This window comes from Rhopalosiphum padi, chromosome 2 (assembly GCF_020882245.1).
Source record: "Rhopalosiphum padi isolate XX-2018 chromosome 2, ASM2088224v1, whole genome shotgun sequence".
Taxonomy (NCBI): domain Eukaryota; kingdom Metazoa; phylum Arthropoda; class Insecta; order Hemiptera; family Aphididae; genus Rhopalosiphum; species Rhopalosiphum padi.
The window spans coordinates 23,054,750-23,072,730 of NC_083598.1; the positions used below are offsets into that span (position 1 = coordinate 23,054,750).

General features: G+C 26.9%; 1 protein-coding gene across 1 annotated transcript; it reads left to right on the forward strand.

Moving 5' to 3' along the window:
* The first annotated feature begins 14,418 nt into the window (after window positions 1-14,418).
* On the forward strand, window positions 14,419-16,383 carry LOC132922670 (neuferricin). The gene is made up of 4 exons (XM_060986301.1): window positions 14,419-15,062; window positions 15,223-15,363; window positions 15,500-15,689; window positions 15,774-16,383. The coding sequence occupies exons 1-4, from the start codon at window positions 14,768-14,770 to the stop codon at window positions 15,958-15,960; spliced, it is 813 nt and encodes a 270-aa protein (XP_060842284.1). The 5' UTR covers window positions 14,419-14,767; the 3' UTR covers window positions 15,961-16,383.
* Window positions 16,384-17,981: the final 1,598 nt, after the last annotated feature.

Sequence of the window (17,981 nt, forward strand, 5' to 3'; positions counted from 1 at the left end):
CGTATTACACAAAATTGCAATATACATTATTTATTAATGTAATTAATTTTATCCACTTCACAAAAAGGTGCAAACAAATATTCATATACCCATATTTTAGTGTATACATATTATTTCCACTAAATTAATACATTTCATTAAACGATTTCACTATATGCGGGTGTGAGATTTATTGTATATAATAGTAGCGTAATAATCACAAGGGGATCAGAATATAAAATCTCGGGCATTTTCAACCTAGGTATTTTTATTTTTATTTTCGAACAATAAATAACGATTTTGCCTCATCGAATTTATGTTATCTAAATTACCAATATGATTTAAATTCGTTATTGATAGTTGTTGAGTCTGCTGACTGCAGGGGTAGGTCGGTTCAATTTTTAAGCATTACCTGCAGCTTTTTTTAGTCTGCGCACGACTGGACGACTGTATATCGAGTGTATCAAACACCACTGACATAGTTAAATCACACGTGAATGCATCTACCTACATGTATAGGTATAAAATACACCTCAACCAACGATGCAATAGTAATCTCCGAGGTCAATACGCCTATATATATTTAGACACAATACACCCCAAGTAAATATTAATAAGGGTATACAAGTACAAAATGGTACACTTATCTGTGAGGCATCATTCGATCTACCGTGAAAATCAAACTACGGCCGGAACGGCCATTTGCGCACAAGTTTCCTGTTATATAGTGTTTACATATATATATATATATATATTAAATTTATAATAATATATAGGTCCTATTAATACTACGAAAAGCCTAAAAGGGAATATACAATGTGAGGGTAGTGGTGAAACGAGAAGAGACAAATTGTTTTACCGCCATCAAACTTTTTTGTACCATTCAAAACAATATATACAAGTGTGTGTAAAGCTTAATATATATGATATATATTGCCTGTGCGCTCCAAGCAGGAGCACCCGTATAAACTCACTTCTGTGGGTATACAAAATTAATCTGAAACTACCTCCGGGACCTATCTTCTATTCTATGACTATAAGGAGAAATATAAATTACCAATCTCCCTCGGTGAACATAGTGTAATTAATCGTTAAACCAATTTAAAATAATTATTATTGATACTTCTACATTTTGACCTCAAATATTAAATTAAAAAATCATATCATTATTATCTATACGGCTGTAAAAATCGTTGTTTTATTTTATGATCATAATAATTAACCCTGTTTTGATTTATGAACCCTTTAAATTTGATGACAACGAGAAAGTAATTGTTCGTCTGTATACTTATGTACTTTTGGGTGTTGAAATTGGATAAAACTGTATATATATGTATATTGTATACATATGAATGTAAACATCAAATGGTGATTGTGGAGATCAGACAGCACATTTTATAGAATAGAATTTATTATAAATTATAATGATAGGGGAACGTGGGTACGCCTGTCGTAAGATGGAACAAGCGATTTCCTCCAGAGTTGGTCATATGACAACGAATTTATATTCTTTAGAATATTTCATTATGGTAAATGAGATTAATTTTAAAATAAATTTTACATTAACAATATTTATAGTGTAAATAAAAACCTTGTTTTTTAAATTCTGTCTATACAAATCTACAAGTGAATAGTTATTCAGCAATTCAGTGTATCTGACGTCAACTTTAGGAGTGGTAAAAAAGTTTCAAATTACTACTTTAATGTAATGACTGATATTAAAATGAATCTATATATTCTAGATAGTAACTTTTGTCAAAAATAAAAATTCCAAATACCCTATTAATCAAATTAAACTAAAAAAAATTACGGAAAACGGTAATATTTATTTACACAATAGGTACTCGAAATTTTTGACAAAATTGATACTTTGTTTTTTGTTGTAATTCAAGCATGAGTAAAAATATAAATATAAAATGGACATATTTAAGACTTTTACTATATACTATACTTATAATATACTTATATTATATGAATAAAAATATTTTCTAGACATTATATAATTAGCAATATATTTTGAGACGTTTATTTTAGAGTAATATATTATAGATATTTTACATTTTATCCTTATTTCGTTTTTTTCTATGAATTATGATAAAAATGTATCTTTCGAGTTAATAGTTCTTAAGTTTAATTTAAGGTTCTGATGTCGATAAGTTGTTATCGGGTGCAGATTTACGCATAAGTAACCTAGGCACGTGTCTTGGGCGCAACATCTTTCGGGAGCGCCACAATTTTTCAGCATATACTATATTTCTAATTTTATTTATATAATATAATAGTGTTATAATGCCTTAGGACGGAAAAATGGTAAGTCCGTCGCTGGTTGTTACTATAGTAATATAAAAATGCATTAAGCACACATTTTTTATAAGCGTTTAAAATTTAAATTTTGACCATATTCGTCAAAATCACTGAAATGTACAAATTATTTTACAGTTAAAAAAGTTTACAATTTTCAATATTAATATCTAAGACTTAAAAATGTAAAATAAAATTCATCATGAGTTGTTATTACGTGTTTAAAAACACTACAAATATACACATGCGACATCTTTTTTTAGAGATTTGAAGTATTTTATATAGTGACCTATATTTACTCGATAACAAAAAACACGCTCTGTACTAAAACTTACTATAAACTTTATAGTATAAAGCATTGTGATTTTTTATTTTATTTTTTATTTTTAATAATATTATTATGAAATATTAAATATTATGTTTAACAACATATTAAGTATGATGAAAACAAAAAACGTTATTCATAATATTGTTTAGGTATCTACAAATTTATAAGTACAAACTGGAATAAAAAAAAAATTGTTGATATTCGAAAACAATTACGTAATGGTTTTTATCTTTATTTATTTTACATATATCCCAAATGTTTACAAACGAGACAAAAATATTTAACTTTAAAAAAATTATTTTATTATTGTATTTTTACAAATTAAGTTTCTCAAGAAATATTTTTTAGTGCATAAGAATTTTATCTTTTGAATGACATAATAATAGAATATTGATAAATAAATGAATATTTTATATATTAAGTGACCCATTATGCACGGGTCCACGGGTCCTATACTTTATATTATGTTCATGAACAAGCTTAAATCTGTAATGACAGGTTATATAACCTACTACTATAAATCTCAGTGCGCTGAACTGAATAATGAAATATTATTTTATTGATTCCGACCAAAGTTAAACACTTAAAAATTAGAATTTTAAATTTTAAATATATACATGTTTTTGGTTGAGTGACAACCATTCACCAAGCGGTATAGTTAACACACCTCTCTATATTCAAAATTGTCTCTAAAAACATTATACATGTCACACAGTGTACACTTAACACAATATGTTAATAAATAAATCAACATATTAAGTATTTATATTTTTTGGCCATAATAATATAAATAAAAACATTTTTTACATTCGCCAAAATAATAAAAATTGTAGTTACTTACGATTAAAAATCACCTACCTACATATTATGTCGTTTTGCACAAATTAAACGAATAATTTTAAACAATATGTCTGATAAAAATAAAATTAAACAAATAACATTAAAAATATTCAACTACCTAATGAAAAAATCCTAAATAAAACCATGTTTGTTTTAAAATATTTTTATGTCAGGTTGAATAAATGTTTAAATTATCAATAAACTCAAAAAGCTAATATTAGATTTTTTAGAAAATACATAAATTACACATAACTGTTTTGTATTATTCAGCCAGATGCGCTCTTTGCAAAAGAAGCACCCAGCCAATTTCAAAGGTTAAGATTTTGCAAACTATCAAAATAATATATTTACACGTGTGTCAGCTTGCAGGCGTCCAACCATATTTAATAACATTAACTGCCAATACAATAAAGTTTGGAAAAATTAAATCCAAAAATCTTACTGATCGAAAATTTCATGTATTGCAGATGTATTTTACTGATTATAAATTCCGGTGGACAAACAATAATGTAAATTTTGCTTACTTGGGGTCCAATAAATTTTTAATCTATAACTAAAAAAAGTACAATAAGCATAATGGGTGTTTTTTCTTAAATTATATTATAATGTGGTTGGTGGTCACTCTTACTTGAGAAAAGACTGAAAGAACCAATCAATGAAGGCACTTCGGCATGAATTTACAAATTATTTAGGTATTTGTGTATTTAATTTATAAGGTATCTTGCCATTGTCGCTTGAGTCTTCTGGGGGGGGGGATTCCGGGGATGGAGATAGGTAATAGTTTTTTTAACGTGAGGGTAGGTGTGATTCTGGAGGCATTTTTTAAATTTAGAATAATATAACTCGGCTGTTTCGGTGACTTTAGGAATATGGAAGTCTGTGTGAAGGTTGTGGTTTGAAATATAAGAAGGAGCATTAGTAAGAGTTTATGACATTATGAGTCTGAGAATTTTTGATTGGAATACTTGTATGTTTTGTAAATTCGATATTTTGGCATTGCCACAGAGCAGCTATATACTGTAAAGCCAATGCCCAATGTAATAAATGATAAATATAAATTAATAATTATTGATACCTACTAAAGATTTAAAAAAAAGTAAATATTCTATAATGTTATTTTGGATTCTGAATAGTGAATAATGCGATATATGAATTAGTTTTACAATGATATGTGTTTTATTATTGTATCTACTGGCATCCAGTAACAACAGATTAATAGATAGTAAAAGTGATTATATTTTCAACTTTAAGAGTGGTTTCTAGTTCAAAATTGGACCAAAAGCAAAAAGTTTCCAGTAATTTTCAAAAAATCAAAAAAAGTTTTTATAGTTTTAGTAGTTTTTATTCAAGAACAAATAACCATACTACAGTTGAAACTTGAAATTTTCACAATTATTTATATTTACATTTATTATATGTGCTATAATTTTTGTAACCAAATAAAAACTATAATATGAATTTTATAAGCGAGGTCAGTTTTTACTACTAAGCTATAATATCTTACCTTCATGTTTTGTCTTTGTAATACACCTACGTATAACACACCAAATTTTATATTTAGAAAAATTCTGCTACTCTATTGTTTTTAATATTAGAGTAAAATGACTGATTATAAAAATTAATAATTATATTATCTGAGATCTCTGCATACGCTTTCAATAATACATCAATTTTTGGAGCAAAATTATGAATATTTTAAAATACGACGATCGTTATTTATATTTATAACAATTTATATGAATGCAAAATTCATAAATGATTATGATTTATGATTTATTATACGTTAATAGTATACGCTCAAAAAATAGCATAATTAAGGATAGCATAAAATAATGATTGAATATTTTTTTATTATTTTTTTTTTTTTGTAAAATATAGTTATCTCTTATCTGAAGACAAGTTTCTAAATAATACAACATAAATAACAAAAAATAATAACTACAAAAACCAACTCTGCATGTCCCCATACCATATTCAGTATTCTGATAACCACATTATTACAATAATAATAAATTACACCCAAAATTCCACTTTTAGAATAGATGGACGACGACTGATATAAAGATATTAGTTAAGTATTTTTTTGGAATGTCTAGAATTCTAGATATTTTAATAACATTTTAATGCTTAATTGTTTTAGGATTTTTTTTCTAATTCTTATTTGAAGACGAATTCCAAAATAATGTAACATTCAACAATAAAGAATAACAAACAAAAAATACAACTACATATGTCTTCATCAGATATTCTGACATTCACATTAACACGATAACAATATAATATGCTCAAAAATTCTACTTTTAGAATCGATGAACGACTAGTGATAACGTGATATTATAAAGATATTAGTTAAGTATTTAATGGTATGTCTAGACGTTTTAATAACATTTTAATGCTTAATGCTTAATGGTTTTTGGATTTTTTTTTTTTTGTTATAGTTATTTGAAGACGAATTTCGAAATAATTCAGTATTCAATATATTCAATAGAAAAAAATAATAACATAAAAAACTATTATTCATATTAAGTAAGTTATTAATTATAACTAGAGTACTGATTTTGACGGCATTTGCTTTTAATTCTATTGCTCTAAAACGAAGCTATGTGAGCTATAAATTCGATTTAATTTAATATACTAATTAGAATCAAATACATAAAATTTTGTTTTATTTTTATTTTTATGCTTTTTTGGGGTATTTTTGGTACTTTTTTTATTAAAGTAATTTATTTTTGAAATATGTTTTGAATAAACGTATTTAAAAGGTTAATATTAATTTTTGTTTGAAACTTAAAAAAAATGTAATTTATTTATTTTTTTATAAATTATCATAAGCAGAATAAATTTAATTTACAGACTATCTGTGGAAGAAGGAACAGTAAGCTTGAGAATAGATATCTATTTTATTAAAATACATATTTTTAATAATTTTATAAGCTAATAATTTAAATTTAATACTATTTTTAAACTTTTTTGGAAGATTTTTATTGCTTCAAAATCCATACTCTGGTTATTACTGACTATAAATTATAATAATATTATTTATATATAATTTAAATATATATGATACGATAAAAATACAAACAAAAATCAGTATATTGAAAATTACATCATCAAATTATAAAATGAATACGACAATGAATGACAATCGCCCGTGGATCGGATTAGTTTCACACAGTGATTTGTAGTTCACTAAGCATGTTCATCCCTTCTTTTTTTTTTTAATTAATAATGCATTTGTTCAAATTGTGATTTTTGGAACTTTTAGGTATACTAATTACTAAAATATCATATTATGACTATATAAATACTAAAGAGTAGTACGTGGTGATAACAAACTTTAGTTTTTTTTTAAATAACCACACTTTTTACTATACATTTTTAGCAGATGATTTTTCTAGAAATGTTGATGAATTTTTTAAAATATGATTTGTGTACTAAGAATAATAAGTCTATAATAATGGGTTAGGAAGATTAGAAGGATATGGTAATTTGAAAATTTGAATAATTGATATAAATTTATCAACATTTATATAATTTTTAAAAACGGTCCAAGCATAATAAATATTAAATTCAATATTACATCTATTTTATATTTTTGTAACATTGTATTTTACATTGGGCTATATTATTATAATATATACTGTGATTCCAATATAGATTTTAATTTATTTTTGAAAGGGCTTAAGTCTCATTTAATATAATTTTTAAATATCATAATTCCTAACAGATTATATACAGACCGTATTAGAAGGCTTTTTGTATATTTTATATTATAATATTAATTTCAACTTTTGAAGGTGTTTTCCAATCTTAAACTGGTTGAAATTTGATGTTATGACCAAAGTTTATTAATGGCTAACAAAAAATAAATCATTTAACCGAAAACTGATTATAAGATGTCTAATTCGCGTATATCGAGTGGCAAGTACTAAGCATAGGCGGAGCTAGGAGAGGTCTTTTGGGCTAAGCCCCCTTAAATTTCTGTTTAGCCCTCAAATGTATACCCTAGTTATGTACCTACAATGTTGTATCTTATTTACAAATAAACTATTTAAAGGGCATAATAATAGTAATTTTTATTTTAACCTACAATTTAAAATATTATTTAATGAAACAGTTAAAGTTATTTCTTCTACATAGGATTTATTTTAATATTTATTTTTGAATTTGTATTTTGTAGTTAATAGTAATATTGTAATAATATGCTATACATTAATACATTTTAGTTTATTTGTTCACATTTATATTGAAATATAATTAGTTGTCACATAATGAACACTGACTGATTTTTATATTATTGTTTTTACAAAACGTATATACAAGATTATTTCTAACTAAATAGGAAGTTATTAATAATTATTTTCATTAAGTAATCTGGGACCTGAGCCTCCCAACTAAATTTATCAAGCTCCGCCTATGGAGCTAAGCCACATTCAGTGCTCACCCTCAACCCGCCTACGTGCGTACCGATGTGTTTATACATATTTTATATATTTAATATACATGGTCATGTTAAAAAACATCAAAAATAGATAAAAGGTCAAGTCTAAAAGTATAATAATTGTTCTACCCACCCACGCATTTATTCGACGTGCACGCTCGTATAATATTAATATGATACATACACAGTACACACGCGGTCGTATATGACGATGATGGTAATACTAATACTAATAATAATAATAGTATAATATAATAATATAATACATTTATAATATCGGACGCCAAACGAGTTCATTGAGGTGAACGTTTCGCGGCGGAATCGCGAACGTAAATAATATAACCGCCGTAGCCGCGACGACCCACTGGCAGTATTGACTTAACAATGGACACACTTTTTAAGGCTCGTACAATGGCACACTCCTACGTCGGCAAATATATTATATATACATCGCGCGCATAAACCGACGTTTAATTCGGATTTCAAAAGACGTCCCGTACAGTGTTATAAGTCGGTTACAATGTTACACATATAATTTATTTATACACGTATATGGTATCTATATAGAGCCGGTCGAATCGTGTTATTGTATATAGTAAGCTTACGCGAACGAAAAATAAATAACTTGCACCGATTTACGTTTCGTATCATTCATCGGTGACCATCACGACCGAACTATTTGAAAACGAATATCCACGGTGACTGCATCATTCTGTAGGCGCACTACGGTACTTCGCTTGCATCCCCTGGCATTATGCAGCAGGTGCAAAGATATGCTCTTGCGCCTACAGTAGTACAGTACTCAACTAAAGCAGGAGTCTAATCGCATATTAAAAAATAATAATTGTCTTATTATTGTTTTGTTGAATTTTACTTTATAAAAGATAACACAACTAAGCAAATAATAAAATTACCTTATACCTACGTGTAATAATAAATTATGTTATCATAATACTCTCAATAATTATTATGATCGTATCATTATCATATAATATGGACTGCAATTTAATAAGATAGAATATTCTTAAATACAAATATCGTATTTTTATTATATTCACATTATATTATTATTATAGTGTTTAAAATATACATATTGATTGTGTTGATAATAATTTCGATATTTGTATATTATATAATTAAACATAAACATCTATATATTGCTATATTTTATTATGACTTGGTTTACTGCTATGATTATTGAACCAATGAAAGTTTATTATTACTAAAAAAAAAAACAACGGTAGTGACCATACTTGGTGAATTATACTGTATAATATTAATATAATTTATATTATACAATAATACTGTCGTACCTATGTAGGCCTATTATTAATATTCGATTTGCACGGCGCTCACATGCAAGTGTGGTAAAATTACGTGGAAATTGAGAGCGATTAAGCGATTTGGTTAAGAAAAAAATATGTCGAATCGACCGCACATAATATAATACATATTATAATATTATAAGTCATTGAATCGTATAAACTGGTTATAATAAAGGTGATTTGTAAATAGAGGATAGAGATATTTTAACTATATTAACATTGTATACATATATAGGCACCTTATTACTGTACGAAATAGTTATTATTATTATTCTGTTTACCATTTTTATGTGCCACGTTCAAAATCTTATTTATTATTATTGTAGTTACGATCGAACGCCGTTTATTTGAACTCGGCTGTACCCATATCGCGAACTATATTATAATAAAAGTCATGTGGTGGGAGGGAAAACACATGAACGCGGCTATTATAAAGTGTAATAATAATAATAGTACACATTAGCATTATTATAGCTTTGCGCTATTTCATGTATGCACCGCACTCATATACGTGCGAACGGGAAAAAAATATCCATTTGAATAAATTATACTCGTTAGTCGTTACCGTTAATCGTCTCTGTAAGACTGCAAATAACTATTATAATAAGGCATGTAGCGAAATTAATTCAACAGTCTATTACTCTTCCCCATGACAGTCTTACGGAACAGATTTGAATAATATGTTTGCGGTGATAAAACTTTTAAAATCTAAAAGATCACAGATCAATATTATAACAACTGAACTGTTAACTAAGTTTACTTACTCTATAGGTAATATTACCTATAGGCTATAATTCAGTGATTACCAATTAATAATTTTAGTTGGGCTATTTAAGAAACCTAGAAGTTTTTGGGAGCCATGAAAATTGAATTGTAGATCAACTATCAAAACCAAAATAAATGTAAACCTATTTTAAAAATTACCTATCAAAAATAACAATTTAAAAAATAAATTACCTGTCTCCAAGCCAATTAAAGTTCATCCACGGGCCATCATTTAGTGATCCATGACTTAATTTTTATACTTGTACCTATATTTATACACAAACATTTTTAAAACTTCCAATAAGTGATCTATCGAACTAATCTGCACACCGTAACAATGTGATCGCACAAATTACGCAATATATTTCATACAATAATATATAAAATTATATATATATATAAATCAGTATGCTGCAGTAATGCCTGTCAGTATACGAGAACTACGAACATTTATACAAAAGAGAAGATTATTATCACAGGGTTTTGCTGAATGCGGCTGTTCAAATGGTGGGTGGGTAATATTGGAGTTAATGCCGTATACAAACTCCATGCAGACTATCTGCTCGTATATACTGTATAGTATATATAATACCATAATAATAATTGATATGTTTTTCATTTTATGTTTTGGTATTCACGTTCACGTTAAAAAGTTCTGTACGACCAATAGGCAATCATGTGGTGAGGGAAAGGGGAATTGGAACCCGAGACGAAAATATATATAATATGACGAATATATTGTATTTATTTCTTGTTTAAAACTTTTCGAGACGGCAAAACAAGCCGCCCGCATAAAACTCATACGTCGTGCACGGCCCGACGATCGGATACTTCAGATTTACGATAAAATAAATTGTTAACTTATCAGAATAGAACCGTAGTCTACAAGTTCGGGTTCTTTCGAAATTTCTAATGACATTTTTAGTTTACGGAGAAAGTTTTAAACGAACAGATTATAACGTTAGATTATTTAATATTTTTATTTTTTATACGTTACATCTGAATATCTGATGTAAAGAATATACTATATACCAGGTATAATATGCCTAGTACTTATATAAATATACCTACTGCAGTATCATGATATATTATACATTTTTTTAACCTATTATCATCATTATATAAACTGATTTCAGACAGATTTTCTAAGTAAGTTTTCACCGAATTTGATTTATCTTGTACGAATCCATTAACAATAAAATAACTTATATAGGAACTTTCCAATGTAAATGTAATGCTACTTTAAACAAACAAGGGATTTTTTAGTAGGAACTATTCGAATTGTCTGCTTTTTGTCCAGAATGTATAAAGTGTTAAAATATATGTCTTCTCTAATGGAAATGTTGGGTTTAACAACTTTTTAGAGATTTGTCATCTGTAAATTCTGGTAATCCGTCAACTGTACCTAAACCAGGCCCGCCACTAGCCAGCTGGGTAACCAAAATAGTGACAGGTCATCCAGCTGACCAGATTTATTAACGGACGTTAACTAGAAACCTAGCCGGTACCACGGGAAAGGGGACCCCACTTACGCCAGTCCGCCAAGCCGGGCTAGACATAGTGTTCCTCAGATTAGGAAACCTATCTCAGCTAAGCTAAAACGTGGTGGCTGTAGAACAGGAGCAAGACAGTAGCACAAGACGCACTAAGATACGGTCGACTGATGTTAGACACAAGCCACAAAACTTGGAGACTCCCATACTTACTATATCATTTAATACTAGGGTTTGGACGTGTGGTAGTGAGTCATTGAAAGTTTTCTTAACATAGTTATTCGATAATTGTGAATAAAAATGGAACATACATAACTAATAGTTACTAGATTTAACAATCCTATAAAATTAAAAAACGGTAAAGATGGATTATTAATTTATTTTCATTTTTTTATCATTTTAGGTATTGAAGTTGTCGTTATACTTGAAAAGCGGCAATTTATATTTTCTAATAATTTAATTTTTGAAGTTGTCAACTCTGTATAGATTTATTAACATTCATATAATTTAATCTACTATTGGGACTTTCAATATCTGAAATTTCTATAAAATGTCCCGTGTAAACTATGAATTTCGTAAAAAATATAGGTATAGCAAAACAACCAAAAATAATCAATCAATATACAAACGAAATATTTGTTTAAGTCTCGACTGAGTTCTCCTCAACGAATGATTTTAATTGCTCCTAGATTTGAATTGGATAGGTAGTCTAACATACACTATATCAGATACGCCTGAATTCAAACTGGATAAGAAATCCACCTCACACTAAAACAGATGCGCCTGAATTCAATCGGGTAGGCATCTGAACGTTATGAAATGGACACGACAAAATAATGCGATGATAATCGGAGCGAGAGAAATATGATGATTGACGAAGGTAATATTTTACTATAAAATATTTATACAAATATAAAGGATGGTATAGTTTAATTATTTATAGGGGAGTTCTGGTAGTCAATTCAGTCTGATGCAATGGCCAACGGGCAACGAAGTTCAGAGAAAATCTTTATTATGCATACCATATTGGTATACCTACCGACAACTCACCTGAGCAGAACAAACATCAATAATAAAAGTAATTTTTTAATTATTTTTTATTAGTGTTATATTATATTGATGAATGATAATAATAAAAACAAAGCGTGTGTATAATAATGAATTGCACCATATACGGGAAGAATGCAAGTAGGGAAAAATGTGGAAAAACGGATAGTCCATCGCAATGTGTCATTGTCGATTAATTTGTGGAGTCTGATCCATAATAAAAGTAACAATAATCATTAATCATAATAATCATATTCATATACATATAATATATAAATGCTCGACTTGGGGAGGGACGGAATACCCCAACTAATTTTTCAGAAATTTTAGCGTACCCCTATTATTATTTTTAAGGGGAACGCACGAGACGGTTAGGTTAGGTTTGGACTTTTTTATCAAAATGCACGAAATACCATCATAATTTGTTTTATGGATTGTTTCAAAATCGTGCATCTATAAAAATAAAAAAGTAAAAATCGATGTTTTTTTTATTTATTTACTTATTTAATCCTTTTGAGTTAGTTATCATTCCTAATATAAGATATATATATATATATACAACAGGTACAATGATTTCTAATTACCTATGTTTTATATTAACTTTTTTTTTCTTATTGATTACCTATTTATAAATATTTTTCATGATTTAAAGAGGGGTATTAGGAGGTATGGGGGAATAGCCCCCATGGCTCAATAACGTTGAATAAGTAATAGGGACGCTTTTTTTAAAAAAGTAAACAGAGTCCCCCCTACTTTAATTTTGCCAAGTCGAGCACTGATATTAATTACAGAATTATAAACACAATTGATTTCACAAATACATTTAAAACCCTATTTTAGAATATTATAATTACCTCTTTAAGACTCTAATTAAATTTGCTCTATCTTTCGAGAATAACTCTTCAATACATTTTGAATAAAAATTATCATTTTCACAAATAATGCTATCAGGACCTAAAACAGGTTGTGTTAGGATTATATTTATTTTCCCAACATGTGAACACTCTGCTATTACATATTCGAGGAAATACATTGGCTTTAATCTTGTCAAAACTGCTGAACAATTATATTTTTGTGCTATGTAAATAAAACTTTTTTTATATCTGTAGGATTATCATTCAGAACAAAAAAATAATAAATATAAATAATACCCTATTATAATCATCTTCTTTGCTATATTGCCTATATTATAATGAGATTATGCAATGATTCGGTGTATGATATCTAATATTTATTATTGTCAATATTATTTTAACTCTACTTACAGTTAAATAATTGTCTTTTGGATTTTTCTCATAATTCTAATTTTTCTCAATAACCCATAAATTTAATGGGAATTTTTTCGCGTTCTAAGGTAAATCTGTATTTTGTAGTTAGAAGCTTTCCGTTTATTTTAAATTATTAAAAAAGTCACTGTCACTCATGATGAATATAAGGCAATGGTTAAATAAGTAATATGTCTTATAAATACAACCACACCAAAGATAATTTAGAAAAAATTTAAACAGTTCACTCAAACAAGTAAATCATACAAATGAAATTGAAGAAAAAATTTTAATTTATGTAAATTTATCAGAAATATATAAAATACCAGTTTTGCAACAGTTCTTTATTTATATTTTCACGTACGTAATTTAATAACGTGTTACACTTCTATAATACTATTAGTACTACAGTAGTAGTACAGTATAAAATCAAATAAAAATCGCCGCGCATATTTTTTAGATAACAGATTTATTTATTTATTTATTTATTTTAATAACAACAAAATGATAAGGATTTTAAATCGACTGCATAATGATAACACAATATTATGTGTCGATTATAATATAATATATATATTATATTATAATATATTATTCTGTTCTGTTGCAATAGGTAGAGTATTTATAATGAATTAACAAACCCGTCATGGCCAGCTCAAACTATGTAGAATACAGACCTAACCTAACTACCTAACCGGTCGTGGCGAATTTAATATTTTTATTTCTATGATATTACTTGCTCACTGCTTATCACAAAGTGGTTGTCATAGTTTTAAAATCATGATTTAAAATTTACTTTTAGAAATCTTTTTTATTATTTTATATGAAGAATTCAATACTTAAAAATTAAAATTATTATGATTATTAATAATTATTGCTAATTACTAGTTACTTATTATTTGTTATTATTATCTTATTTTAAATAAATCATTGTAAACAAATAGATATCGCATAACAATATTAATTATTAGGTAATAACTAATATGGAGGGTTTTAATTTAAAAAATACTTTTTTCTCATGTATAACAATTATAGTGTTAGTATTATCTATGCTATTTTTCTATGAACCCGCTCAAAACTTACTATGCAGCTATGCAATTTTTGAACGATTCTTAATTAACACACCTAAAGTGTGTTCGCTTTTCGATACAACTCGATTAAGTCGATACAATGGTGTTGATGGAGGCAAAATATATTTATCCATTCTTGGCATTGTATTTGACGTGACAGAGGGTAGAAGGTTCTATGGACCTGGTGGTTCATATAGTGGATTTTCTGGTAAGTACCTAAATTCCTACCTACAATAACAATAATTTAAAACAAGTTGTTTTTTATATTTTGTTTATTACAAAAAATACTTATTTATTTTTAATAGTTTTTACTCAAATCAAAAATATTAAAAAATTGCTATTTTTTGTTTAAAATAATATATTTTTAGGTCGTGATGCCAGTCGTTCATTTATAACTGGTTTATTCGACGAAGAAAACCTAACTGATCATGTCAGTGATATGGATCCAAATGATTTAATAGGACTGGATACTTGGCTCAATACTTATAAGAAAAAATACAAAGAAATTGGTACTTATAATTTATATTTTTATATTAATTACTAACTACTAAATATAATAATGTATATTCCTAAGTTGTGTTTTAGTTTTTTTATTTGAATGTTACATACCATATTTTAATAAATATTATTAATATGGTGTTTTAGGAAAATTAATAGGACGATATTATGATTCATCTGGTAAAGAAACAGACTATAGTAAGTTGGTCTATGAGAAAATAAAATCAAGTAAAATGGCTAAAGCAACTAAAAATAAAGAAATGGCACGATATCCAAATTGTAATATAGAATATGTTCAAGAAAATCAAAAAAGTAAAGTCTGGTGTACTACATTGAGGTTAGATCGATAAAAATATAGATATTGTCTAATTATTTTAGATTTTAATAAAATGTTGATAATTATTTTTTTTAATATATATAGTGGTGGTATTAAAAGGAATTGGATTGGAGTACCTCGTAAATTACAATCATTGGATGAAAATGGAAAGTTGTCTTTTCGGTGTGCATGTGTACAACTAGACACCCTAAGCGAAGTTGAACTAGTGCATATTAATGAGTATGAGGATTGTGATGCTAGTGCGACAACTTGTTACGTCAAAGTCAGTTAATCTGATTTGTTCTACAAATAAATTGTGTCATTTTTTTGTTTTTGTTATACCATTGTAGTGTGATTTAAATGTAAAATGTTCTTTCTGTGATAAATTCCCTTATAATATCAAAATTGTTAATCCCAGTGAACAATAGAACAAGTTATACTATAATATTCTTAAATCTCTTAAATCATATTGTTTAGAGTAAGTTTAATTTATGTGCCTATCTACTTTATTAATGTTTACATTTTTATACAAAACTATTCTTGAAAAAAAAATTACTTTATGATTTGTGCATTGTTGTACTTTAACACTTGGTTATATAACAATAATATAATTATCAGGTTAAAAATACTTAATAATGAAAAATAATATAGTTTTCTTATATATGTATTATGTACATAAAGCCTAAAAACAAAATACATTAAAGTAAATATTAAATCAACTGTTAATTATTATAATGCACTATGTCCTGTGGCTGTATATCAAAGTGTTTTATACTAATTTAATCTGTGCCTTAACTATCCAAAAAATTGAACTTTGTTAACTAATTAATAATATTTATTATTTTCTTAACTATAATCAGTTCATAATAATTCAAATAGTATATGACATAGTATATTATAGATCAGCGTTTCTCAACCTTTTTATTCTCGCAACCCCCAAAAAAGGTCTAAAATATGCTCAATCACTTTGCAACCTCCCTCCCTATCTATATTAAGTATAAATTTGTATCATATCGTTGGGAAAGCCAAATTTTGAATGAAAAATTCATTTTTTAAATCATTATTTTATTATTTTTGACTACCGCAACCCCCAGCCAAGGCAATCATGACCCCCAGATTGAGAAACGCTGTTATAGATCATAGTAATTTTTGTTAAGCCAAACTATGTTTTAGCTACCTACATAAATATCTATAGTTAAATTATGCACTACTCTATAGACATTTCAATATTATTTGAAAAATAAAAGTTTGTTGCTATAAGGCATTCCTTAAATAATATTAAAAAAAAAAATCGAAGTACTTAGGTAATTGAAAATATATATAATTACAGTTTTAAATAAATTGATTAATAAAATAAGTAAAAATGAGGGAATAAGCATACTTGATGAAAAATGTTCCTTATGTAGGTAAACGTAATTATTAAGATTTATGACATGTAGCATGTAACCACATAGGTACATTCGTCGCAAATCTCAATGTGTACATCATAAAATGATATATTATTTGTATTAACAATTTTAGAAAAAAATATCTGCTAAGTAAATTACTTTAGAAAAAAGGTTCTTATTTAAAAACTGAATTTAGTATTTCCATAGGACGCTCCTTAAAAGGTAGTACAAACAATCATAAGGATTTTAAAAATATGGTCATTAAGTATATTTGAAAATTCAAAAAATTAGACTGAATAATTGCATAAATTGAACAAAAAAGGGGAACATGAATTACTCTGTATATTGCGTTTGAACGTAATCATTTAAAAATATGATCTCTAAGAGTCTAAGACCCATCAGGCATCAACTCCAAATTTTGAATCAATACTACATTGTTTACCATATCAAATGCTATGCTCATATCTGTATAGATTACCTTATACGAGTATTTACCTGATTACCTTTTTCAATTTAATTAATTTAATACTTATAATGATTAACCAAATTTGAAGTTGGAGATGTATAGAATTGTAGTCAAAATTCAAATTTAAAATTCTAAACATAGGTATAATAAATAATAATAGATATTATATTATGTTATAATAGAGATTAATTTTTGTAATTAAATTAACTCAAATAATCTTGGGATGAATGACATAATGCATATCAGCATTAGGTCTACAATGTATAATATTAATACAATCGCCACTTTTTTTTAAAAAGGCTGTAGGATGTAAGGATATTTCTAAAGTCAAGAAATATGTCCGAAGATGTTAGTAATGACGAAGAAAAAATAAACTTTAATTGAATTGTGTTAAGAGCTTAAGCATACCTAGATTGTTTTGAAATAGATTTTAGATATAAGTAAAATATTTATTTTACT

What these genes read in the sequence shown, in the direction of transcription:
- LOC132922670 (XM_060986301.1), top strand. Translation starts at nt 14,768, where the DNA reads ATGGAGGGTTTTAATTTAAAAAATACTTTTTTCTCATGTATAACAATT. An exon ending in TTCATATAGTGGATTTTCTG is followed by an intron (nt 15,063 to 15,222) that starts GTAAGTACCTAA and finishes ATATATTTTTAG; the next exon opens with GTCGTGATGCCAGTCGTTCA. An exon ending in GAAAAAATACAAAGAAATTG is followed by an intron (nt 15,364 to 15,499) that starts GTACTTATAATT and finishes ATGGTGTTTTAG; the next exon opens with GAAAATTAATAGGACGATAT.